Source organism: Theropithecus gelada, chromosome 13 (genome assembly GCF_003255815.1).
Source record: "Theropithecus gelada isolate Dixy chromosome 13, Tgel_1.0, whole genome shotgun sequence".
In the NCBI taxonomy this organism is placed as follows: Eukaryota; Metazoa; Chordata; class Mammalia; order Primates; family Cercopithecidae; genus Theropithecus; species Theropithecus gelada.
The window spans coordinates 1585568-1613312 of record NC_037681.1 but is presented as its reverse complement, the minus strand read 5'-3'; the positions used below and the strand labels follow the sequence as shown (position 1 = coordinate 1613312).

The following is a 27745-nucleotide window of genomic DNA, read 5'->3' as shown; positions in this document are numbered from 1 at the left end:
AGGAAGCCGGGTCTCCGCCTCCTCCTCCCATCCCGCCTGCTCGGCGGCGGAGGCGGCGGCGGCGGCAGCGGTTGTTCCTGCCTCTCCGCCACCTCCACCGCGGCTTATCCCCTGGCTGGCGGCGTTGGCGGGGCGGGGGACAGTAGTTGTAGACGCCCGCCCCTGCCTCAGAGAAGGTGAGTTCCCGCCCCGGCGGCGGGGGCGGCCCGGTCTTCAGCCCCTCAACTCCTGCGCTCCAGGACAGGCCTCGCGCGCCCAGCCCGCCGGGCGCGCCCCGAGTGTGCGAAATGGCCGACTAGGGCGCGGCCCGAGTCCCGCGCACCCCTCACCGGCCGCCGCTCCCGGAAAGGGGCGCCAGGGCTTCCGAGTGAAGTGCGGAGGGAAGGGGCGCTCGGCTTGCGGAGGAAGCCGAGGTCGGAGTGGGAAACTAGGGGCGGCCAGGAGGAAATCTAGACCCGGAGCGTCAGGGAAAGGGAAGTGGGGTTGATGAGGAAACTCGAAAATTGAGGGGACAGGGATAAGTAGAAAAAAGCCCAAACGTGAAAGAGGGTAAGCTTCCGTTTGGTGAAGTTCAGCATCCTGGAAAGTAGAGACTTCGACGTAGGACACTTAGGGAGAGGTGGATTTAGGAATCGGGGAAAGCAGGAAGTAGCGGGGCCCTTGGGGGAAGAGAAGAGGGGATGAGGTTTAGCGGGGGATCACTGGAGAGTTTTCCTAAGCTTTTGAGGAGATGGCCCTGTAAGACAAGCTTCTAAGATTTATAGGCCCGTCTTGATAGTGATCTGGGGTTTTATGTGTGTGTGCTTTTAATCCTCTAATTTAGAGACGGAGGTCTCGCTGTGCCCAGGCTGGAGTGCAGTGGCGCGATCATAGCTCGCTGCAGCCTCCAACTCCTGGGCTCAAGGGATCCTTCTGCCTCAGCCTCCGGAGTAGCTGGGACTATGGGCGCGAGCTATCGCGCCCAGCTGAGTTTTAATATGTACCTACCAATGTCAGAGATACAGGAAGCTGGACATTAAAGCGCTGAAAAAGGATTTTATTCCGCAACTACTGACGGGGGAAAGGCTGAGCTCCATTCCTATTTTCACCGAGATGACTGCGAATTTTAAAGGGAAAAGTAGGGAGTGGGAAGAGAGGGCTCAAGTAGAGTCAGGGAGGTGAAAAATTACAAAGGGCTGGTCACTGCATAAACGCAAGTAGGCCAGCTCTGTCTCCTATCTTGGAATTATCTAAGATAAAATAGGATCCTCCCACAGAGACCGGGAGTCAGGCCCAGTCCTTCCTGGTTACATTTCAGAGCATTGACTTCCAGGTCCTTATGGAAGACACTCCTGAATTGTAAGAGGTACAAACACATCTCAAAGGAACGGAGGAGGATTCGTAGTTGTGAGCCCTTTTTAGTAAATGCTTTTTAAAAGGGAAGTCAGGGAGCTGTTATTAGGTGTTGGTTAGAACAAACAGTAAAATTTTTTTGGCAGCCTGGCTTTTCCAACAGGAACTCAAAAGAGGGCTGGATTGCCCTCATGGATGTGGCCTTAGGCTTCTCGAGGCCATGTTAAATTTTGGTCAACTCTCCAAGGATGGGGAGAGTTTTTGCAGTTCTCCAACACATTGCCCCTAACACAAAAGGCTATTTCTTATCCATCTTAATCTGAGAGACGTTTGAGTTCTTACTATAATAGTTCTATATGTCTACAAACAGCCTGCTGGTTGCAAACCATGAGATAAGGCTTAAAGCAGTTTTGGGAATTATTTTAGTTGATAGTGCTTGATCCCACTGCAGAAGACATAAGTGAAACATTTAGCCATGTTCAGTATCAATTTTTTTAGTATTTGCTGTGTTGCCTTACGTTGCTGTTTGTCTTCAGAGTGAAAGATGATGGGAGCCAGAATATTGTAGAATAATTTAGATTCCTTTTTCCAGGAGAGACACCTGTAACCCCATAAAAATACTGATTTCTTCTTTATCCTTTTTCATGATACATTTTGCGTGTTATCCCATAATATTTTACACAATTGACTTTGTGTCAATTGACTTTGGAGAACTAGCAGAGGAGTAAAATACTGCAAATTTCTTAAAACATTTTTGTAAGCACTTTTTCTGTTCACTAAAAATAGGGATTAGTCATTGCAACCAAATGTTGAGACTATTAAGTTCTCTTAGTAAAGGCAGTTTTGGAGGACTAGATTTAGTGTCTTCAGTCAGCCTGGATTATTTTGCTTTTATAACAAATTTCCTGCCTCTCACTAATAAATAAGCCTGAGCACTTTAAAGACTACAATTCAATTTGGCTCACATGGCCAGACCACAGGAAGATTTGGAAACAGCTTCTCATGGAAAAAGCTTTTTGCCAGACTCAGCATGTGTTTTTGTTTTTGATTTTGCAATTACTTCAAATATGTGCAAAAGACTTTAAAAGATGTCAGTTCACACAATACTAGCAGTAGCCTTTCTGTTCCACCTCAAGGTGGTAAAATGAGAATACTGGAATAGGAGTCTGACTAGTTATAGGTTCTAGTGCTAGTTTCTCCTACAGCTAAATGACCCTGAGTAAGTCCTACTTCCTGGATTTGAGTTTTGTCATCTGTGGGTGGGGGAATTGGACTAGCCCAGTGACTCTCATCTAGGGATGATCGTACCCCCCCCCCCAGAAGACATCTGATAATGTGGAGACATTTTAGGTTGTCATCACTGAGCAGAGAGGGAGAAGAGCCAATCATAATTCCAAAAGACACAATCCTGAATGTTGAAATCCCAAAAGATGAAAATCCCTAAAGTTTAAGTCCCCAAAATCACAATCACAAAAGGCCAAAATATTGAAAATAATACATCTGGGAAAAGTACTTTTTTTAGTTCTTTAAAATATGTTTGTTTACATTTTTAAAGGGGGATTTATTTAAGAAACAAAAACATGACAGAACACTTCATAGGTCATTTGACACAATAAAACGCAATGGTAACATTTTGCAAACAAGTATACTAACAGTCACATGCATATAACAGTTATGAGCAGATGAGCTGTATTCATAAAGAAGTAGATCAAAAAGGGAAATGTATAAAAGCATGTCACAATGGTTGGTAGTCGTGTGCACCTAGCTTAATAACTGGTCATCTGAAATACTGTGAAAGTCTTTTGATGAGATAGATCAAAACCTATAGTGGGTCACTGTTCACTTATGCAGTTGCCCAAAGAGCTGAAACCTGAAGAAATTTTTATCTTTCACAAATGCAGATATGCAAAAGACATCTCTCATCTCTTCATTTGTTGAGGAAGTTTCAACGTTTTTAGGTACATGCACAGTGCTTACACACAAAGTCAGTGTTTTGATAATGTACTTTCATGAAGTCAGATTTGCAAAAAATGCATAAGACAAATTAGTATTGGACATGATGCAAAGATGAAATACACAGCATGCTGAATTATTATTTTTTTAAGTCTGACAATTTAAGATACTGGAAAAAAAAATGGCAAATGAGAAAACGTATTACAGGAATAGATTATGGGCAATTGTACAGAAATAGTCCATGAAAGCTGGGCTAACATGATGCAACTATCTTGTGACTGGGATTTTGGTATTTTGGGATTTCAACATTTGGGATTATCTTCTAAACCCACAAGGAACATGGTAAGCAAGAGTATAGGTGCTACCAGCATCTCCTTGGCATAGGCCAGAGATGTCACAAATATCCTAAAATGCACAAGACAGTTCCCACACACACAACAATGGATTATCCTACTCATAATACCAGTAGTGTCAAGGTTGAAGAACCCTGCACCAGCCAAACTCAGGTCTTTTACAGCTTTAAAATTGTGAATTGAATAAACACATCTGTGTTGGTATTCTTTCCATGACTTGACATGGCTGGTACTAAAATTGTAATTCATAAAGCATATGAAACTTTGACCCATAAGGGCTGATATTCAAAAAGTAATGTCAGACGACATTCAGAGTAATCTCTGTTAAGGTTGAGACTATTCACTAGAATTTGAAAAAACAGAATATAATTGTTACCTAAAAAATTACCTATTGTCACTTTACTTCCGGTAAATATCCTTCATTAAAATTTCAGTTACTGCCACTTAACAATTGGCAAATATTTCATATGTCACACTATCTAAAACATGGCTAGGACTCAATATATTTTTTATTTTAGGTATTTATAAGAGTTTTAAATAATTGCCAAGTTGGAAAAAAAGGTTGTTTGCACTTAGCTATAATTTTTTTAAGACTTTGTTAGCAGATTCCTCCAAAGGTATCAAAGAATTGTCATGTTTCCAGTTATTAAAATTCTACTCTCACTTTCAAAATTCTGATAGGACCACTAAAACTGATTTGAAGAGCATCTGCTAATCCATTTTCACCTATACCTATTGCACCCTTATAAGGAACTCCTCTGTATTGGTCTTTTAAAGAGCAAATATCAGTAAGGATTAAAAATTGGCAAAGGTTGGGCATGGTGGTTTACGACTGTGATCCCAACACTGAGAGGTCAAGGCCAGAGGATTGCTCGAGCCCAGGAGTTTGAAACCAGCTTGGGCAAAAGAGTGAGACCCTGTCTACAAAAAAAAAAAAAAAAAGTAAAAATTAGCCAGGCATGGCAGCGCATGCTTGTAGTCCCAGCTACTTGGGAGGCTGAGGTAGGAGGACTGCTTGAGCCCAGGAGGTTGAGGCTGCAGTGAGCTGTGATCACACCACTATACTTAAGCCCGGGTGACAGAGCAAGACCCTTTCTCAAAAAAAAAAAAAAAAAAAAACCAAGTAAGGAAGATATAGAAGGCATAAGGTTACAAATAGGAAATGGAAAATTTAATCACAAAAACTCAAAGAAGCACCATGTTTCCATAGCTAAAAGAAATACACAGACAATGTATTATTGTGGTGTCAAGATTTTCCAGGACACTTTGTAATTTATTTGGTGAAGTTTCTCAAATATTTTTGACAGTTAAAAAAAGTTTCACTAAATAATATTCCTGAGCAATCATAGTAAAAACTGTAACAAACAAAAATTCTTGGTTATCTACCTGTTTTTATTATTATTATTATTATTATTATTATTATTTTGAGATGGAGTCTGTCATCCAGGCTAGAGTGCAGTGGTACAATCTCAGCTCACTGCAACCTCTCCCTCCCTGGTTCAAGTGATTCTTTTGCCTCAGCCTCCCAAGTAGCTGGGATTACAGGCATGCACCACCATGCCCAGCTAATTTTTGTGTTTGCTAGTAGAGACGGGGTTTCACCATGTCGGCTGGGCTGGTCTTGGACTCTTGACCTCAAGTGGTCCGCCTACTTAAGCCTCCCAAAGTGCTGGGATTATAGGTATGAGCCACTGTGCCCAGCTCTACCTGTTTTTAAGAAAAAAAAAAAAAACTGACTTGGTTTTGGAGTGAAGGACATTTCTGGCTACTTATTGAGTAATTAACTCATTTACATAGCAATTGCCTAAAAATATTTTCCTTTGTTTCCATGATATTAAGCAGAGACTCAAGTTAAATGACATAAAGAAAATCTAGCTAATAACCCTTAAGTTTATTCAGAAAACATTTTTAAGCTCCTGTTATGTGCCAGATATTATACTTGGTACTAAGGGTATACAGATGAATTAGGCCAGCCCTTTTAAAGGGTTCAATAGTAACATTTATTAATGAAATTAGGGAGAAAAATAAAGAGCAATTGGAGAAAATGCAGTTTTAAATATGGATTAGTCAGACTCCTAAGATACCAGGAGTAGTACATTGTTTTGCATAAATATGTGCTCTGCACATGACATGTTTGTTACAGGCACACCAGAGCACATTATGTTAATGTAAATCTGAAGTTGGCAGCTGGGAAGAATGATGAGAGAGTGTGCCTGGAGAAACATCAATGATTATTTGTTAGTTTCAGACTTGCTGCCTTTATTAGGTGTCAATAAGTGAAAATATTGACTAAGCCCCATAGAATCTAGGAAAAGGCAATGAGAATAGTGAGTTCAGCAGGAGAGTAAAATACAAGTTCCGTATATATAATCAATAGTATTTCTAAATGCTAGCAAAAAGCTATTAGAAACAGATTTTAAAAAAATACTATTTACTGTTATATCAAAAAACAAAACTGCATTCATAGACCTTGTCATAAAACATAAGATACTTTTAGATAACTTTAATAAAATACATTGAGGCCGGGCCCAATACACCTGTAATCCCAGCACTTTGGGAGGCCAAGGCAGGTGGACCACTTGAGGTCAAGAGTTCAAGACTAGCCTGACCATCATGGTGAAACCCTGTCTCTACTAAAAATACAAAATTAGCCAGCCATGGTAGTGCACGCCTGTAATCCCAGCTACTCGGGAGGCTGAGGCAAGAGAATTACTTGAACGCAGGAGGTAGAGGTTGCAGTGAGCTGAGATCCTGCCACTGCACCCCAGCCTGGGTAACAAGAATGAAACTCCATCTCAAAAAAAATAAAAAATAAAAAAATACGCTGAAAATAACATTGCTGACAGAAAGAAGGTGCAAATAATGGAAAGATATAAAATGTCTCCTAATATATGTTAGTGAGTTAGATTGAAAAGTATGGAGCCACGGTGTATTTATTAGAGGGGAAGAAGAAGTAAGCTACTGACACCTAAAATATAACCAAATTAACATCCTAATTTTGCTCATAAAATTTTTTCCTCAAAGATTAAAGATATTTAATAACCATTTAAAAATCTATTATGCTGGCCAGACATGGTGGCTCACACCTGTAATCCCAGCACTTTGGGAGGCCAAGGCGGCAGATTACTTGAGCTTATGAGTTTGATACCAGCCTAGGCAACATGGTAAAACCCCGGCTCTACTAAAAATACAATTAGCTAGGCATGGTGGTGTGTGCCTGTTGTCCCAGCTACCCGGGAGGCTGAAGTAGGACGATCACTTGAGCCTGGGAGGCAGAGGCTGCAGTGAGCCGAGATCATGACACTACACTCTAGCCTGGGAGACAGTGAGACCCTGTCTCAAAAAAACACAAACCTATTAAGCTGTTATGATTAAATGCCATATCACAGCAGGTCATGCTGTGAGGCATGGAAATTTTTATTACATTTTTTGTTCAAATTCAATTGATTTATTCGTCAAACATGAGATGTCTGAAAAACATTTCATATGGTGCAAGAGTTAAATTAGGCAGGGCGCAGTGGCTCATGCCTGTAATCCCAGCACTTGGGAGGCCGAGGCAGAAGGATCGCTTGAGCCCAGGAGTTTGAGACCAGCCTAGGCAAAATAGCAAGGCCTTGTCTCTTTAAATAAATAAATAAATAATTCAGCATCAAGTTGCGTTTTGTGAGAAAGATGTTTAAAAAGTTAAATTCAGGTTTTGCTGTTTCTCAAAGGTAGGTAGAATGAAACAGATTGGTATATCAAATTAAGAAAAGTAGAACAGTTCCTTGTATTTAAGATATGAAGCTCTTTTTAGACAGTTTTGAATTATGAGTAATTCATATTATGTGTTTCATATTTAATACAGTAGTTGATGTGCAGTTTTTGTTACTTTAACTTTCACAGTGGTTTTACATATTTTTACTGAAATAAAGACCTGGCTGGGCATGGTGGCTCACACCCATAGTCCCACTGCTTTGGGAGGCTGAGGCAGGTGGATTCCTTCAGCCCAGAGGTTCGAGACCAACCTGGGCAATAAAGCAAGACCTCATGTCTGCCAAAAAAATACAAAATAAGTTGGGCGTGGTGGCAGATACCTGTAGTCCCAGCTACTGGGGAGGCTGAGGCAGGAGGATCAATTGAGCCTGGGAGGTTGAGGCTGCTGTGAGTCGAGATTGTACCACTGCACTCCAACCTGGGTGACAGAATGAGACCATGTGTCAAAAAAACAAACAAAAAGTTGGTTCAAAATCAGAGCAATTAGAATAAGGATCATGTCCATCCTTCAACTTCCATAAACACAGTCCCTCTAAAACATCAATTAACTTGAAATACAAAGAATTAGGTACTTCTTTCAGATACTTCTGCACTGTTTATGGATAACCTTATTTGTCTTTCTGTAGTTACTAGATTAATTTATTGGGAGAACATCTCACTATGTTACTTAAATAGACAAAATCCTGAACAATAATACAAATACTTCATCCATACCACACTTACCTTGTTCCCTGCACTCTTCTAAGTGCTTTGCATGTATTAATTTCTGTAAGGACCACAACAGCTTTTTGAGGTATATGTTATATCCCTATTTTAGAGGTGAGGAACCTAAGGCAGAGAGGTTGAGAAGCTTGACCAGGGTTACATAACTTCATAAGTGGCAGAACTGACTCCAGTGTTCCTATATCTATTTGACTCAAAGGAGCAATGGAGCTAAGTAACAGTATGACAGGCATTAGTTCTTAGTAATGCCTGAGGTGACGTAGCCTTTGTCGGGTGGATGATCTTTCTGGAAACAAAGCCAACATTTCAAAATCATTTTAATGTATAATTATTTCTTATTCAAAAAAAAGTGTAAACTCCTTTAGTTATTTTATTGAGGTATATTTTACTTATAATAAACTCCACATATATAAAGTGTACAATTCAGGCCGGGCACGATGGCTCACACCTGTAATCCTGGCACTTTGGGAAGCCGAGGTGGGTGGGTCATCTGAAGTCAGGAGTTTGAGACAGCCTGGCCAACATGGTGAAACCCTCTCTCTACTAAAAATACAAAAATTAGTCAGGTATGTGGTTCATGCCTGTAATCCCAGCTACTTGGGAGGCTTAGGCACAAAAATTGAATCCAGGAGGCGGAGGTTGCAGTGAGCCAAGATTGCACCACTATACTCCGGCCTGAGGGACAGAGTGAGACAGTGTCTCAAAAAAAAAAAAAAAAGTACAATTCAATGAATTTGTGACAGGTGTATGCTCCCATGAAACCACTATCATAAGCAACATGCCAAACATTTCCATCAACTTCAAAAGTACTTATGCCCCTTTACAATCCATTCCACCCTCTACCTCTATCCCTGGGCAACCATTGATCTGCTGCTATTACTAGAGATAAGTTTGCATTTCTAGAACATTTTATAAATAGAATCATATAGTAGATACTCTTTCATGTCTGTCTTTCACTCAGCATGATGGTTTTGAGATTCATCCATGTTGTATGTGTTGCTGTTTTGTTCCTTTTTATGTCTGAATAATTGTATTTTGCTTATCTGTTCAGCTGTGGATGGACATTAGAGTTGTTTCAGGTTTTGGCTGTTACAAATAAAGCTGCTGTGAACATTCATATACAAATCTGCATGGATATGTTTTCATGTCAGATACACAGGAGCAGAATGGCTAGGTCATATGGTAGCTATGTATTTAACTTTATAAAAAATTAAGCCAGGTGGCTGATAATTTTTTACGGTGGCTCACACCTGTAAACCCAGCACTTTGGGAGGCCAAGATGGCCAGATTGCTTGAGCCCAGGAGTTAAAGACCAGCCTGGGCAACGTGACAAAACCTCATCTCTACAAAAAAAAAAAAAAAATTATCCAGTCATGATGCCATGAACCCATAGTCCAGCTACTCAGGAGGTTGAGATAGAAGGATCACTTGAGCACAGGAGGCCAAGGCTGCAGTGAGCTATGATCATGCCACTGCACTCTAGCATGAGCAAGAGTGCTACTCCATCTCAAAAAAAAAAAAAAAAAATTATCAAACTCCTTTGTAAAATGGTTGTACCATTTTACATTTTAGCCAGCAATGTATGGAAGTTCTAGTCATTTAACATCTTTAGCAACACTTGGTACTCTTAGTCCTTTAATTTTAATTGTTCTAGTGAGAGTGTGGTGGTATCTCATTTTTTTTCTTTTTTCTTTTTTTTTTTTTTAACTAGACAGCATGGCTCTTTTCAGTTTATTGCATGAAGAAGTTATGTTAGTCCAAGTTAAAAGCAGACCCTTCATTGTGGTTTAATTCATATTTACTTAGTCATTAGTATATATTCTTTTCTGAAGTATCTGTTCAGACCTTTTGCCCTTTTTAAATTGAGTTTGTCTTATAATTGAGTCATAAAAAGTCTTTATATCTTCCAGATGTAAGTCCCTTGTCTGATATGTTAGTTGAGAATATCCTATACTCTGTGGCTTGATTTTATTTTTTTTTTGTTTTGTTTTCTTTTGTGGAGACAGGGTCTTGGTACATTGCCCAGGCTGGTCTCAAACTCCTGGACTCAAGTGATCCCCCCAACGTTGTCCTCTAAAGTGCTGAGACTGCAGGCATTAGCCAGTGTGCCCAGCCGGTTTTCATTTTTTTAATGGAGAGATATGTAAAACCTGGAGATCAGAAAATGTTTCAGCTTTTTAAGAAGAAATGGATTCCAGAATGTAGACTGAAAAGTTTTACATCAGTTAGAAAGGCAGCATGCCACAACAGTCAGTAACAGATTATGGAACCAGACTGCCTTGTCATTTACTAACTGCAACCATGGATATGTTTCTTAACCTTTCTGTGCCTCAGTTTCCTCTTCTATAAAATATAGAAAGTAATTGTACTGAGCCCATAGAGTTCTTACGAGGATAAAATTAGTTGCCGTGAGGCCAGGCATGGTGGCTCACGCCTGTAATCCCAGTACTTTGGGAGACTGAGGCAGGTCGATCACCTGAGGTCGGGAGTTCGAGAGCAGCCTGACCAACATGGAGAAGCCCCATCTCTACTTAAATACAAAAAAACAAAATTATCTGGGCGTGCTGGCACATGCCTGTAATCCCAGCTATTTGGGAGGCTGAGGCAGGAGAATCGCTTGAACCCAGGAGGCGGAGGTTGCAGTGAGCCAAGATGGCACCATTGCACTCCAGCCTAGGCAACAAGAGGGAAACTTCGTCTCAAAAAAAAAAAAAGTTACTATGTATAAGTGCTTAGAACAGTACCTGATACATCATAAGGGCAATGCTGTAAAAGTGTTACAGAACAGATTATTAATAGGTGGCTTGTGAATGTGATACTTTGAAATAAACATTAAAAGGCAGTATGGATTTATTGAAAACAAGTCATGCCATGCCTCGTTTCTTTCATGAAAGATTACTGGTAAATCAAAAGAACGTTGCAGGACCATATTTCTTTAGTGAGCATAATGAGATTCCCTGAGGTTTCTGAGATACAAGATTGTGCCAGAAAGATACTTGAAGTTTAATTGGCATAATTTATTCAGAGATTAAATAATGACTTTTTATATCAAATGGAAGTTTTAAGACTAGAGTTCAAGAAGTTCATGAGTTGTTAAAGTAAACCATGAAACTTGAAATACTTCTGCTGTGTGTGTGGTTGATCTCTTTAAGCTGTAATCCCTAGACCTCCTGACTACAAGAGTTTACTCCTATCTGCCTATAGATTGTTTTGGTCAAAATAATTGAGATTGAGAACCATTGCTGTAGAAAGGATGGTTACAATTTTAGAAGGGCATTTCCTGTATCTTTCAAATATCAACAAAATGGAAAAATAAGACTTCAGTGTGGTACAAATAGATCAGACCCATAAGAAGGAGAGTAGTAGCGAGTAGAGTGGAGAAGTATAGTGTTCAAAAAGATGCTAAATTTGATTTTGAAATAAACTCAGATGATATCAAATTCTTAATATCTTTCTAATTAAACCCACAGATTGCTAATAAATAGATACATCCTAGATGCAAGAAGAGAGTAGATTCTTTGTAGCATGCCATAGGTATTATCTTGCCCTTGTCCTGCTTAAAGTTTTCACCAGTAATGTGAATGAAGTCATAGACTGAATGCATATAAAAAGTATGTGTGGGAGCCATAGCAAATACCAAGATTAAGATCATTTGAATTTTTAAAAATTCTCAGGTGGCTGCAGTGGCTCACAACTGTAATCTCAGCACTTGGGGAGACCAATGGACCAATGGAGGAGGATCGCTTGAGGCCAGGCGATCAAGACCAGCCTGGGCAACATAATGAGATTCCCGTTTCTACAAAATATTATTTAAAATTAGCTGGGCATGCTAGCACATGCCTAGCTATTCTGGTGGCTGAGGCGAGAGGATCACTTGAGCCCCGGAGTTAAGGCTGCAGTGAGCTATGCTCATGCCTCTGCACTCCAGCCTGGGGGGCTCTGACTTTTTAAAGAAAGAAGGAGAAGCGGGGCAGGGGTGGGGAGAGAAAGAAAATAAACAAAGGAAAAGAAAGAAACTTCATTTAGGAATAGTGGTCTAGGTTGGGCGCGGTGGCTCACGCCTGTAATCCCAGGACTTTGAGATGCCAAGGCAGGTGGATCACAAGGTCAGGAGATCGAGACCATCCTGGCTAACACAGTGAAACCCCATCTCTACTAAAAATACAAAAAATTAGCCGGGCGTGGTGGCGGGCGCCTGTAGTCCTAGCTACTCAGGAGGCTGAGGCAGGAGAATGGCGTGATCCTGCGAAGCAGAGCTTGCAGGGAGCCAAGATTGCGCCACTGCACTCCAGCCTGGGAGACAGAGTGAGACTCCGTCTGGAAAAAAAAAAAAAGGAATAATGGTCTAAACCCCATAACAAGATGAAGTATTAATTCCTGCATTTAGAAAAATAATTCAGTCAGCATTCCTATCACATGGGAGAAGATAGCCAATATCGGGGGAGAGAGATGCTACCTCCAAGATTTTAACAATTGTAAAGGTCATTAGAAACCAGTAATATGATGACTATTTAAAAAATAACTAATGCTAAAATAAAATGGTAAGGATGAAAACAATGTCCAGGTTAGAGGAAGAGATAATTTCACTTTATTCCACAACAATCACCGTCTGTGTTCTTCAAACTATATAATGCTGCAACCTTTGTAATGAGTAAATATATAGTAATCATTATGCAAGTGAAAGAGAGGTGATGTCAAAATTTTCTGAGGAAAGATTTCTACAAATGCCTAGAGTTCACTACCGACCTTTCTTTCCTCTAGTGGTTCCTGTTACCCATCACGTGTACTGAAGTTTGATACGTACACAATTAGTTCAGGGGCCCAACCATTTTAATTTGTAAGGAATTTCAGGGTACATAAAACATCTGCAAGTTGTTTAAACCCAACTTCACATAGAGGAATTAAACACATAGAAGAATGCAACAGGAAAGGAGAGATGTGAAAGATACTAGACATTTGATAGAATCTGGGTTTGTTCCAAAATCAAATTCACTGCTTTTTGAATGCTTAATGCTTATTCGTTCCACTCCCTACTTCCCTCCTTCTGGGGGATAACAACAGTAACAACTCTTTTTCCTCTTCCTTACTTTCTCTGTCAAAGATAACTTTACCCAGGATCAAGGCCTTACTTAGAATTGTCTCTGCCCCCACTCTCTTCTCTCTGCTCTTCCCAGCTATCACAAATTCCTTTGATTCCAGCTTTAGAATATCTCTCATATTCTTCCCTTCCTTTCTGTTAGCTCTGCTACTCTTTTGGTGCAGCCCAATAATCTCTTGCCTGCAACAGCTTCCTAACAATATCCCCATGTTGAGTCTCTTTTTCTTCCCCTATTGACTGCAGAATTAAATCCAAATGTCCAAATAAGGCATATTATGATTTAGCGTCATTCCACCTTTAGCACTGTCTTTCACTACCTTTATGCATGTCTTGTTTTAGCTAAAGCAGAAGTGCCTTTTCTAATGCTCTTCTGTCCTCCAGAATACCCTTTCTTTACTTGTTTTTTTTTTTTTTTTTCCCTAAATTTTACCCATCTCTTTAAGGGTTCATTCAAAATCCATTCTTCTCCACAAACCCCTCACCAAGAACACATTATACCTTCTTATGTCTTACAGCACTTTACACATTTTTGTCTTGCATCATAGTTCTTTGCCTATCAGTTTTTACAAAATTATGAAGTCCTCAATATTAACAATTGTCTTGTTCACTTACTCCCAATAGTGTGGAACAGCTATGTGTATGTAAGGGAAAGGGTGTGAGATAAACCAAGGTTTAATATCTGCCTTTATCAAATAGCACATGTGGCAACATATTTTAATTCCTTTAAATCCCAATATCCAGAGCTTTATGAGAAATTCTTGCAGAAGTAAAAAACTGAAATAATAATCTGTTATTTGGCGTACAGTAGGCATTCGATAAGTAAGGTTCATCTCTTTTTTCCTGTGCTTTCCCACAGTACTCACCAGAGTACCTTGAAGACAAACTCAATAAATAGTGATAAAGTTTAGTAAAGTCCAAAAGCATGGAGAACTTGAACTAAATAATGTTATAGGAATTGAAAAATGAAAGAACAGCTTTGAAAATATTATAAAGCTAGAACAGACATGACTCAGGACAAAAATGGCTGAGATTTTGAGCTTCAGAATATTTTGCTATTTAACAGATAAAAAATGAGAGCATAGTTGGCAAAGGAGTTAAAGGTAACCCCAAGTTTCTTACCTCAGCTTACAACATTGCCTTTTAGAAATGCCTGGTTGGTATTAAGGGTTGAACCAGGAAGGAAATTATTGTTCTATTTTCAGATATCTTGAGCTTCTAAATAATTACTCAGTAAACTTTCCATGTATACTGATTTGGTCATCACCGAAAGACAGTATTTACCTGTTCTTATTAAAGATTTATTTTTGTAGAGCTGGAGGTCTCAATGTGTTGCCTAGGCTGGTCTCAAACTCCTGGCCTCAAGCAATCCTCCCAACTCAGCCTCCCAAAGTGTTGGTACTACAGGTACGAAGCACTATGCCAAACCAAGATTTTTAATGGAAAAGTCACCATCACATCACCATGTCAGTTTTTGTACATTAATTCTGAATCAAAGGGAGTTCTGAAAACCTTTGTATTAACCTGTTTACCTTGTTGACCTTAGAGTCAAATGTAAGTAAGTCCTTTATTTTAAAACAACTAAGAAATAATTTAGATATTATATATAATAGAATTTTTTTTTTTTTTTTGAGGCAGTCTCACTTTGTCGCCCAGGCTGGAACTCAGTGGCGTAATCTTGGCTCACTGCAACTTCCACCTCCTGGGTTCAAGAGATTCTCATACTTCAGCCTCCCAAATAGCTGGGATTACAGGCATGTGCCAACACGCCCAGCTAATTTTTTGTATTTTTAGTAGAGACAGGGTTTTGCCATGTTGGCCAGGCTGGTCTCAAACTCCTGGGCTCAAGTGATCTGCCCGCCTCTGCCTCCCAAAGTGCTGGGATTACAGGCATGAGCCATGACACCCAGCCTGAGATACATTTTTAATACTCTTCAAGTCCTTTCTAAAATGTTTCTGATTTATAATTATCTTGAGCACATAATATTTTTAAGGAAATCTTTTTAATCCATACATTGGCACTAATATTAAGATTAGTTTGAAGATACCCAGTATAACTTAAATATTTATGGAGTTTTTAGAAGTAGAGAGTCATATATGTTTTTTGCACAAATTAATATAGATATGTACAAAGAGCAATATGTTAAATGTTTGCCCCTACTGATTTTCTGACCCAATTTCGCATTTCCCAAACCCCATTAAATTTAGCATATATCTTTTCAGATTTTTTTCTGTGGATACTGAGTTAACACACAAGATCAGATTGTCAAATCAGACTCATCAGGTTTACTAATTATTTCAAGGATACAGGCAGTCAAAAGACTCAACCGAAGCATAGTGTCTAATACATGAAAGGTGGCTCCTCAGACCATGTGATGTGGTTAGGCTTTGTGTCCCCACCCAGATCTCATACTGAATTGTAATCCCCATAATCCCCACATGTCAAGAAGAGACCAGGTGGAGGTAATTGAATTGGGGGCAGTTTCCCCCATGTTGTTATCATGATAGTGAGTTCTCCCGAGATCTGATGGTTTTATAAGGGGCTTTTCTCGCTTCACTCAGCACTTCTCCTTCCTACCACCTTGAAAGGAAGTGGCTTGCTTCCCTTTCACCTTCCACCATGACTGTAAGTTTCCTAAGGCCTCCCCAGCCATGCAAAACTGTGAGTCAATTAAATCTCTTTCCTTTATAAATTACCCAGTCTTTGGTATATCTTTGTAACATGTAAGAACAGACCAATACACCATGTTTTCCCACTTTGGACTTGTATCTCTGGCCCAGAATAAATAGGTAAGGTTTCTAAGTAAGATTCACAAGATCACTTCACACAGTGGGGTGTTTAAATTGTGACTCATCTCCATGTTATACCCTAGAGAGTTGTGTACCTTATGTGGCATTCTTCAGAGAGAGATGCCTCATAGAGTCTGGGTTTATTTACTACAGGTAATCTTTAGCCAGGGACATCTTGCTAAGAGCATTTTAGTGGTAAGATCTCTTCCTCCAAGCAAATATCATTAGGCTTTTTACTTGAGGTCCGGTTGTCAACCATCCTTCTCTTTTTCCCTCTTCTCCAGGAAAGGAAGTGAATGGATTGGAGGCCAATTGCATTATTCCTTCCTTATAGTAAATAGACACGTATATATTTAAGTTGGGGTTGTATATGTTGGGTTGTTTATACTAAAATTGGATTTTATGATTGAACAATTGATTGATAGAGTTCTATACATTGTTTTTCCCGTTAATACATCATGGGCATTTCTCCATGACATTACATATGATTCTAACTCATCCATTTAAACTACCAGGTAGAAAGTCCAATTTTGATGTTACATGATTGGCACCCTATGTATAAACTGGTAAACTTCTATAAAATAAATGTTAGCTGTTAGGAACTTTAGATTGAAGTACAGACCCCAAGTGTAAATGTAGTAATTTGGCGTAGATTATTTATTAAGTGAGAAACACTTTTAGCAAAAGTTGTAGAAGCTAATATGTGAATATGACTGTAGCTTTGAAGGGCTTGTCTGAGCTCTATTTAGTGAAATTAGTGTGGTTGTGTTTGTACTAGCCGTGGAAGAAGGTTGTCTACCACAGGTTAAGATAGTTTGTTGGCCGGGCTCAGTGGCTCATGCCTGTAATCCCAGAACTTTGGGAGGCCAAGGTTAAGATAGTTTGTTGGCCGGGCTCAGTGGCTCATGCCCGTAATCCCAGAACTTTGGGAGGCCAAGGTGGGTTGGATCACCGGAGCTCAGGAGTTGGAGACCAGCCTGGGCAACATGGTGAAACCCCATCTCTACAAAAAATAAAAAGAATTAGCCAGACACAGTGGCATGCACCTGTACTCCCAGCTACTCAGGAAGCTGAGATAGGAGAATCACGCTCTGGCCTGGGTGACAGAGCCAGACCCTGTTTCAAAAAAAAAAAAAAAAGATGGTTTGTGGTTCCCCCATGTGATTCTCAGATGACATTGGTGATGTATCTGGAATCATTAGCTATCTTAAAATTGACTGCATTTCTTGAGATTGTTAGCTTTAAAACATAAAATGCCAAGACTGGATTTCTTAGCCCAGACTTTCAATACTGGTGCCCCAGTAACTTTTCCTTCAGAATGGTATTTTGTAGACTAAAAAATATGTTAGCATATTAAATATTAGAGTCTTACAAAATATTCACATTAAAATTTTTATCCTAATGAGCAAAAATTTATTACTGTAGCTTTGCAAGCACTCAGAAAATTAAGATTTGAGATGGTATATGAAATATAGTAGTTGAAAATTAAAAATATTACTTTAACGATTTAATACAATCTTCTGTCTTACCTCTCTTTTATTGATAGATACCACACTGAATGAACAAAGACTGAACCTTTACAGATACCTTTTATAAAAGATGTCTGTGGAGTAGTGTTACAGTTCAAATAACAAAGGATTTTGCATTATGAGGTAGGTTGAAAATAGAAGGAATATGTCCTAATGTCACTTTTTAAATGTAGTGGGTAAACTTCATATATGTCATCTTATTTAATCCATACAAGGAAAGTATTGTCCTTTTGATGACTGACTCAGAGAAGGGAAATAACTTCCTGACTTATATTTGGGGAATTAGGATTTAAACTCAGATCTTTCTAACTCTGAAGCTCATTTTCTTTTCTTCTCTCCATTCTGTCTTCTACCTTATGCAGAAAGCCACTGTATCAGTTCTTGTGGTAAATATAAGGAAGATATTATGAAGCTTGAGCAGGAAAATATTAATATGTCAAGAGATATTGTAGATCCCCAGATTCTTCCTTTACAGTAATCAAAGGTTACAACACAATATGCAGCAGTCTTACCCTTGACTTTACCTTGTTTTCAAGGCACAGGATTTTAGAATGCTAGCATTGGAAGGTAAAATGTCTAATGATCGTACTTCCTTAGTTTATAGAAGAAACTGAGATCAGGAGGAGTGGTGATTGTTTTTAGCTAGTTATGGGCATGACTAAGCCAATAAATGAGATCTGATTCCCTGTCCAGTGTTCTTTCCTTTTATATGGTATAGCTACTCACTTGTATCATCTTTGCTGTATAATAGTATCCTGGAGAAAGAATAGTCTTTTGTATACTACATTACAATAGTCTTTTCCCATTCTACTCTTCTCACACTCTGAGACTTGGATGAGCTACTCTGGAGCTCATTTCTAACTCTGAAGCTCTCTTTCTTTCTTTCTTTCTTTCTTTCTTTCTTTCTTTCTTTCTTTCTTTCTTTCTTTCTTTCTTTTTTTCTTTTCTTTCTTAAATAAACAAATGTTATTTATTTTTCCTAGATCTCTTTAATCTGTGGTATCTGGGATACCAAAAGTAGTAGATACATTTACTGAAATGAAACATAGGCCTGCTGTGCTTTTTTAGAGAACTCATCTAGTTTTCCCCGTTGATAATCATGTCAGAAACTGCATTTTATTTCATATGTGGTGGTTGAGATTAAAGTACCATAATTACAGTCATGTCTTAGCCTTGGATTGGGAGAACTTGGATTCAAACCTTGACTCCACCATTAATTGCTGAGCAAATAACTTTGACCTCTCTAAGTATGTTTCTTCAACCTGAAAAATGGAAGTGGCAATCTCTGTCTTGCCCTAATTCTTAATCTACTATATTCTAGTCTAGTATATTTTAGGCTCAGTCTTTAGAGCCCAGAGGTCTAAGAAATAGTCAAAGGGCTCTGTGATAACTTGTGTTTCATTGAAATTTTAAAAATAACTTTCAAAGGATTATAAAGTAATATTCAATGTAGAAAAATACAGAAAATACACATCATTCATAATTGTGTTCTGAAAATGTTAGTGTCCTTTTCCGTACATTTACATTTTAGTTACTCTTACATGGTTGGCTTTAAATATATTCAGAGATTATTTTCTGTTATGGCTTGAACCCATAACAGTTTACTCCTTGCCTCATTTAAAAGTGTGGAGTTAGGCAGTACAAGGCTGTTAGGATAGTTCCATGATCATCAGAGAGGACCTAGACATTTTCTGTCTTTTTATTCTAAGGCCCTGACTTATTTCCTCACGTTCTTTGATGACTGTTTCATTTCTAACCATGGCATCCTCATTTCAGCAGCAGGAGGGAGGATCCCTCCTAGAATCCTACACAGCACTTCAGCTTTCTTCTTATTGACCAGAATTTATTCACATGACTACATGTTGCTTTAACAATGGCCAGAACATGTAGTCTTTTAGCTAGACACATTTCCTAAGGTTTGTTACTAAGGAAGAAGTAAAAAATATATTGGGAGACAACTGGTAGTCTCTGTCACAAACAGAAACATAAAACTTTATGTTAGAAATAATTCTAATCATAGGATTATCTACGGAAGCTCATACTTTGATTTGAAAGTAAGCGAAACTCTATTCGTAAACTTTTAGTTCAGACCAAATATATTAAAACTCTTAAGTGCTATTTTTCAATTTATAGTTCTTTGGGGTATATACCTAGGGTAGAATAAATTTGGAGTAATTTCTTCTTAAATAAACAAATGTTATTTATTTTTCCAGGGTATAAAAAAATGCTCAAAAAATTAGGGCTTTACAAGCACAGAGAGACAAATACCGTATGATCTCACTTGTACGTGGAATCTAAAAACTTAGGGAAGTAGAGAGTAGAATGGTGGTTACCAGAGGCTGGGTGGTAGGGTGAGGGAGAGGACAGAGAAAGGAAAGACATTTGTCAAGGGGTACAAAGTTACAGTTAGATAGGAGAATAAGTTCTGGTGTTCTGTTGCACAAGAAGGTGACTATAGTTCATGTATGTTCAAAATGTATTTATTATTTTAATATTTTTTAAAGTAGCTGTAAGAGATTAAGTGTTCACATTGCAAAGAAATGATAAACATTTGAAGTAATGGCTATGCTAATTCACCAAATTTGATTATTCCACATTATATATAGGTACTGAACTATCATATATATAAATATATACAATTATTACTTGTCAATTAAAAATAAAACTATATAAAAATATTGTTATAAAAATAAAGTATGTTTAAACATTTTTAAAAGTTAGGCTTTATTTTCAGATTTATAAGAAGCAAATTAATAAAATGAAGATAAATTTTGTGAATTTTCAGATGATTGGTCTATGTTGATGTAATTATAAACTTTGAATTATTTAATCTTTGTAACAAGATTGTGTTTGGTTTCAGATGAATGAGAGTGGAGAATTGGACAAAAATGGATTTTTAGTTTCTGAATCATGGTTTTTAGCTCACCAGTTATTGTATAGTCTCACTCTTTGAAAGTTCATGCTGAAAAACTGAGTGAATATGATCAGATTTCTCCACCAAATTCTCAGCCTGATAAGGGTAAGTAAGGTTCCATTCACCTCTTTGTTCATCTCTGTGCCATCTGTGGTCCTTTGGAACTGGCTTCTTTCACATAGCATAATGTCTTTAAGCTTCATTCGTGTTGTACCATATATCAGTACTTCATTCCTTTTTACTGCTAAAAAATATTATATGAATATACCACATTTTGTTTATCCGTTTATCGGTTGATGGGCATTGGGTTGATTATTTCTACTTTTTAGTTGTGATGAATAGTGCTGTTGTGAACATTTGTGTACAACTTCTTGCATAGACATAAGTTTTCATTCTTTTGGCTGTATATGGGTGGAATCGCTAAGTGGAATTGATGAAACTGCTGCTAAGTTATTTTCCAAAGTAGGTGCACCATTTTACATTTCCACAAACAATGAATGAAGTTTCCAATTTTTCCACATTCTTGCTAACACTTTCTATTATCTTTTTTTGACTATAGCCCTCCTAGTAGATGTAAAGTAAAATCTTTTTATTACCAAAAATTTTCAAATATACTCAAAAATAGAGAAAATTGTATAATAAACCCTCATGTATCCATCATCCAGTTTCAACAATTATCAACATCTTTTAAATCTCATTAGTGACTTTTTTTTTTTTTGAGAGAGTCTCTCTCTGTCACCCAGGCTGGAGTACAATGGCACGATCTCGGCTCACTGCAACCTCCACCTCCCGGGTTCAAGCAATTCTCTTGCCTCAGGCTCCTGAGTAGCCGGGACTATAGTCATGTGCCACCACACCCAGCTAATTTTTTGTATTTTTAGTAGAGATGGGGGTTTCACCATGTTGGCCAGGCTGGTCTCGAACTCCTGACCTCAGGTGATCTGCCTGCGTCAGCCTCCCAAAGTGCTGGGATTACAGGCCTGAGCCACTGCGCCTGGCCATTAGTGACTTTTTAAAAACAGCATTATTGAGGCATAGTTAGCATACAGTAAACTGTATGTATTTAAGGTATACAATTTGGTAGGTTTTGGCACATGTATATAGCCATGAAATGATCACCACAATCAAGGTAATGGACATATCCATCATCCCCCAAAAAACGCCCCTTTAGAGTCTTTTCTTCCCACCTCTCCCCAAGCAACCACTGTTAGAGTTTCCATTTTCTAGAGTTTTATATAAATGGAATCATATCGTATGTACTCTTTTGTCAGCCTTCTATTACTTTTTATTTATTTATTTATTTATTTAATTTATTTATTTTTAGAAATGGGTTCTCCCTGTGTTGGCCAGGTTGGTCTTGAACTTCTGGACTCAAGCAATTCTGCCACTTCAGCCTCCCAAAGTGCTGGGATTAGAGGCATGAGCCACTATGCCTAGTGTGTCACTGTTTTGAATAGTAAAAAAGAATTATAATTATTTTCATTATTTTGAGATTCACTCACGTCATGTGTATCAATATAGTTTATTCCTTTTTATGACTGATAGTATTTCATTGTATCGTTATACCACTGTTTGATTTAATCCATTCCCCTGTTGATTGACATTTGAGTTTCTTTCAGGGGCTATCACAAATAAAACTATATGAACATTCATGTGCAGGTCTTTGTATAGGCACACAGTCATGTGTCACTTAACGACCAGGATACATTCTGAGAAATGTGTCATGATTTTCTCATTGTGCAAACATCATAGAGTGATGGTATAACTTACTATACACCTAGGCTATATGATATAGCCTGTTGCTCCTAGGCTACAAATCTGTACAGCATGTTACTATACTGAGTACTGTAGGCAGTTGTAGCACAACAGTAAGTGTTTGTGTATCTAAACCTATCTAAACAAAAAGAAACAGTAAAAATATGATATGAAAGATTAAAAAAAATAGTACACCGATATGGGGCATTTACCATGAATGAAGGAGCTTGCAGGACTGCAAGTTGTTCTGAGTCAGTGAGTGGTGAGTTAATGGGAAGGCGTAAGATACTACTGTACACTGCTGTAGACTATAAATACTGTACACTTAGGCTACACTAAATTATTTATTTATTTATTTATTTATTTAGAGACAAAGTCTCGCTCTGTCACCCAGGCTACAGTGCAGTGGCGCGATCTCGGCTCACTGCACCCTCTGCCTCCCAGGTTCAAGCAATTCTCCTGCCTCAGCCTCCCAAGTAGCTGGGATTACAGGTGCCCACACCACACCCAGCTAATTTTTGTATTATTACTAGAGATGGGGTTTCACCATGTTGGCCAGGCTGGTCTCAAACTCCTAACCTGAGGTGATCTGCCTACTTCAGCCTCCCAAAGTGCTGGGATTACAGGCGTGAGCCACCATACCCAGCCCACTAAATTTATTTTTTAAATATTTTTCTTGTTTTAGTAATAAATTAACCCTAGCTTACTGTAATTTTTTCACTTTATAAACTTTTAATTTTTTTTAACTTTTTGACTCTTTTGTAATCACACTTAGGTTAAAACACATTGTCCAGCTGCACAAAAATATTTTATTTCTTTATATCTTTATCCTAGCCTTTTCTTATTCTTAAATTTTTAATTTTTTTATTTTTTTGAGATGGAGTCTCATGCTGTTGCCCAGGCTGGAGTGCAGAGGCACGATCTCAGCTCACTGCAACCTCTGCCTCCTAGATTCAGGCGATTCTCCAGCCTTAGCCTCCCCAGGAGCTGGGATTACAGGCATGTGCCACCATGCCCAGCTAATTTTTGTATTTTTAGTAGAGTCGGGGTTTCACAATATTGACCAGGCTGGTCTCGAACTCCTGACTTCAAGTCCGGAGTGGACTTGATCCACCCACTTGGCCTCCCAAAGTTCTGGGATTACAGGCATGGACCACCACACCTGGCCCTATATATATTTTTTTCACTTGGTAAACTTTTTTATGAAAAGCTAAGACACAAACACACACATTGGCCTAAGCCTACACAGGGGTCAGGATCATCATCACTGTCTTCTACCTCCACATCTTGTGCCACTGGAGGGTCTTCAGGGGCAGTAACATGCATGGAGCTGTCATCTCCTATGGTGCCATCTTCTGGAATACCCTCTGAAGGACCTACTTGAGGCTGTTTTACAGTTAACTTTTTTCCAATAAGGAGAAAGAATATACTCTAAAATAACAATTTAAAATATAGTATAGTAAATAAATCATAAACTAGTAATATAGTTATCAAATCTTATGTACTGTACATAGTATATGCTATACTTTTATATGGCAGTATAGTAGATTTGTTTATACCAGCGTCACTACAAACACATGAATAATGCATTGTGCATTATTCACATTATTGTGAATTTTTCAGCTCCACTATAATTTTATGGGACCACCATCATATATTCATTTAGTCCATTGTTGACCAAAACATTGTTATGCAGTGCATGACTGTATCTCCTTTTCCTTTAAGTAAATACCTAGAAATAGACTAACTGCATTCATATGGTAAATGTATGTTTAACTTCTTAAGAAATTGCCAAACTGTTTTTCAAGTGGTTATACCATTTTACATTCCTATCAACAATGTATGAGAGTTCCAGATCCTTATCAGCACTGGTATTGTCAGTCTTTTTCATTTTAGTCATTTCTAGTAAGTGCATAGTGGTATCTCATGTGGTTTTAATTCATATTTACTTGCTGATCAGTGCTTTTAAACATCTGTTCTTGTGCTTATTGGCTATTTGCATATATTCTTTTCTGAAGCATAGGTTAAAATAGTTTGCCCATATTTAAGCAAGTATTTGTTACATTATTTTTTATTAGTTTTCTAGTCAGAATTTTTATACTATTTAAGTTGAACAGGAACTATGTTTTCTAAGTTGACAAACTAGGCTTCATTTAGATTTTCTTTTTAACCTCAAATTTCCAAATTTGAAAAACTGGCTGATCATTAGCCTCAAAAAATTAGGAGGGAGTATATCCCATGTAGAATTGAACATTTCTTCCCTTTAGCAGAAACAAGCCTTGTTTCTGAGAGCTGAAGAAATATTCAGTTCTATATGGGATATACACCCTCCTAATTTTTTGAGATAAACTGTATCACCAAAAATATAAACGGCAGGTGGGACACAGTGGCTCCCACCTGTAATCCCAGCACTTTGGGAGGCCGAGGCAGGCAGATCACCTGAGGTCAGGAGTTGGAGACCAGCCTGGCCAACATAGTGAAACCCCATCTCTACTAAAAATACAAAAATTAGCCAGGCATGGTGGTGCGCACCTGTAGTCCCAGCTACTCAGGAGGCTGAGGCAAGAGAATCACTCGAACCCCAGAGGTAGAGGTTGCAGTGAGACGAGATTGTGCCATTGAACTCCAGCCAGGGCGATAGGGCAAGACTCCGTCTCAAAAAAAAAAAAATATATATATATATATATATACACACACACACACACACACACACACATATATGGCATTATAATTTCATGGTAAGTACATTTTCTGCTGTATTTGTATTTATTCAGGATTTGAGGTGAGGAAAGGAAAGAATCAGGAACAGTCCTGCCCCTCCCCCAAAAAAAGAATCAAGCAAACAAAAACGGTGTATCTACTGTAAGTTTCTTCTGAAACTTTTCTCCACATCAGCCCTATCCCCTTTCAGTTTTCACCCTGTTTCTTCCCTTATGCCTCTCACCAGTACTTTAAGAGAGAACAAACCAGAAGACATTCTAGAATGCTTTTTTCACCAATCAGAAGTAGTGGAATGAAATCCAAGCCTACACAGAAGATACAGAACTCTGTTCCTTCATCTTCCCTCATACCTGATACCTAAAAGTAGTTTTCATCGTATAACTGAATTTCCAATTTTCAGCATTCCCAATCCATTTTATAAACATCCTTTTATTGTTAAGTCTTACAGTACTCTCGCCAGGTGAGTATGTTTATTTTATCTTGAGTAAACTGAAGATTTTAAAAATCAAATTCTATATCTGTGGTTCTTTTACTTGTCTTAGAAACCTAATATATAGGAAACCAATTCATGAGAACTTCAGAAATTATTTGAACATTAATACCAAGACACCCACCATGGTTGTGTGGTTCCTATCTACACATCCCTGCTTGTCTCACATTTTGTCCCTATGACAGCAACATGTGTATCAGTTCCCTTCTGCCCTTTTCCTCTCACTTCTAAGAAGGTTAAAGTTACTGGTACATGACCTGGGAGGTATCTGACCATCCTGATGCTACCCTTTGGCATATAATGTCAAGATACTCAACTTTTATGCTGAACTAAGTTGTAATTTGTTTGAGCTGCTTTGTTTTTCAAAGCTCTTACCAAGAGCAAAGGAGGCCGGGTACAGTGGCTCATGCCTGTAATCCTAGCAGTTTGGGAGGCCGAGGTGGGTGGATCGCTTGAGGCCAGGACTTTGAGACCAGCCTGGTCAACATGGTGAAACCCTGTGTCTACTAAAAATACAAAAATTAGCTGGACATGGTGGCATGCGCCTGTAATCCCAGCTACTCGGGAGTCTGAGGCAGGAGAATCGCTTGAACCCAGGAGGCAGAGGTTGCAGTGACCCAAGAGCACCCCCACTGCACTCCAGTCTGGGCGACAGAGCGAGACTCCATCTCGGGGAAAAAAAAAAAAAGCAAAGGAAATGCTCTGGACAAGATAATCTGGTAAGAATTTTCTCCCTTCTTTGCAGAAAATCCCATTTTGTCAACCTAATGAAGCATTCAAAGAAGACATATGACTCTTTTCAAGATGAACTTGAAGATTATATTAAAGTACAGAAAGCCAGAGGCTTAGAGCCAAAGACTTGTTTCAGAAAGATGAGAGGGGACTATTTGGAAACCTGTGGGTACAAAGGAGAGGTTAATTCCAGACCCACATATAGAATGTTTGACCAGAGACTCCCATCTGAAACCATCCAGACCTACCCAAGATCATGCAATATTTCACAAACAGTAGAAAATCCGTTGCCTCAGTGGTTACCAGCCCATGACAGCAGATTGAGACTAGACTCTCTGAGCTACTGTCAGTTCACCAGGGACTGTTTCTCAGAAAAACCAGTACCCCTGAACTTTAATCAGCAAGAATATATTTGTGGCTCACATGGTGTAGAATCTAGAGTTTACAAGCACTTCTCCTCAGATAACAGTATCAGTACTCATCAAGCCAGTGACAGACAGATACATCAGAAGAGGAAAAGGTGCCCAGAGGAAGGCAGAGAAAAATCAGAGGAGGAGCGGTCCAAGCATAAGAGAAAAAAAAGTTGTGAGGAAATTGATTTAGACAAACACAAGAGCATCCAAAGAAAGAATACAGAGGTGGAAATAGAAACCGTACATGTCAGTACAGAAAAGCTTAAGAATCGAAAGGAGAAAAAAAGCCGAGATGTAGTCTCTAAGAAAGAGGAACGTAAGCGTACAAAAAAGAAAAAGGAACAAGGCCAAGAAAGGACAGAGGAGGAAATGCTTTGGGACCAGTCTATTCTTGGATTTTGAAGCTTTCAAAGTTGGTTCTTCCAAAGTTAAGTTGAAAAAATAGGTGAGAGCTTGGTTTTATGATGTCCATGTTCATACCACTTTTCTTATGTGAATAGGTTAACTTCTAACAAAGGCCAAGTGAACAGAAAGTGTTTAGCATGCTTGCTCTCCAACACAGAAATTACTTTTCCTCATTTTCTAAAAGCATTATTACATTTTTTTGACATATAGTGTAATTTCCTTTAATGAAAGTGACTCTGCTTTTATTCATCAAATTGCTTTGATGGTAGAATTATTTTCTCTTGGGAGGTTATTTATTTTAAATTGGAGGATTAATGGACTTTGCACAATCTGTTTCTTGATTGGGTTTGTTACAGTTTTGAGTTGGGTATTTTATGTTCATTGGTTTTTCTCTATGAAGCAATTTTTTTCTCCTGTATTAGATCTAACTTGCAGTGTATTTTCTAGGCTGGAAAGTGGAAAATGAAATACATTATAATCTTAGGTTACATAAAGTTTCTAAAGTTTCAAATAATCTTGATACAAAATCAGTTTATATTCTGGAAATATTTATAATAAAGTATTCTAATTTCTACATGTTGTTGTGTGTCAGTCTATTTAACAATGATTTTTCTTTTGGGAGGAGGAGAGAATAACTTGGCAGTTCATACTTAAGAGGCAAGATCTTTTGGGTAGGTCACACTTTAAAGTTGTAAAAGTTCCTTGCTTACTCACATGTGAACCTGGTTTTTAAGGTGGAAATCTATGACTGAGTATTACAGGACCCCACCACTTACCCAAAGTT

At 38.5% G+C, this 27745-nt stretch overlaps 1 protein-coding gene across 1 annotated transcript; it reads left to right on the top strand.

Moving 5' to 3' along the window:
- Positions 1 to 27535, top strand: KRCC1 (lysine rich coiled-coil 1). Its single transcript, XM_025354947.1, has 4 exons — positions 1 to 176; positions 17549 to 17654; positions 20392 to 20550; positions 26157 to 27535. Exon 4 carries the CDS (start codon positions 26179 to 26181, stop codon positions 26956 to 26958), a length of 780 nt encoding a protein of 259 aa, XP_025210732.1. The 5' UTR covers positions 1 to 176; positions 17549 to 17654; positions 20392 to 20550; positions 26157 to 26178; the 3' UTR covers positions 26959 to 27535.
- Positions 27536 to 27745: the final 210 nt, after the last annotated feature.

Coding starts and splice junctions, on each gene's coding strand:
- KRCC1 (XM_025354947.1), top strand. CDS start 26,179: ATGAAGCATTCAAAGAAGACATATGACTCTTTTCAAGATGAACTTGAA.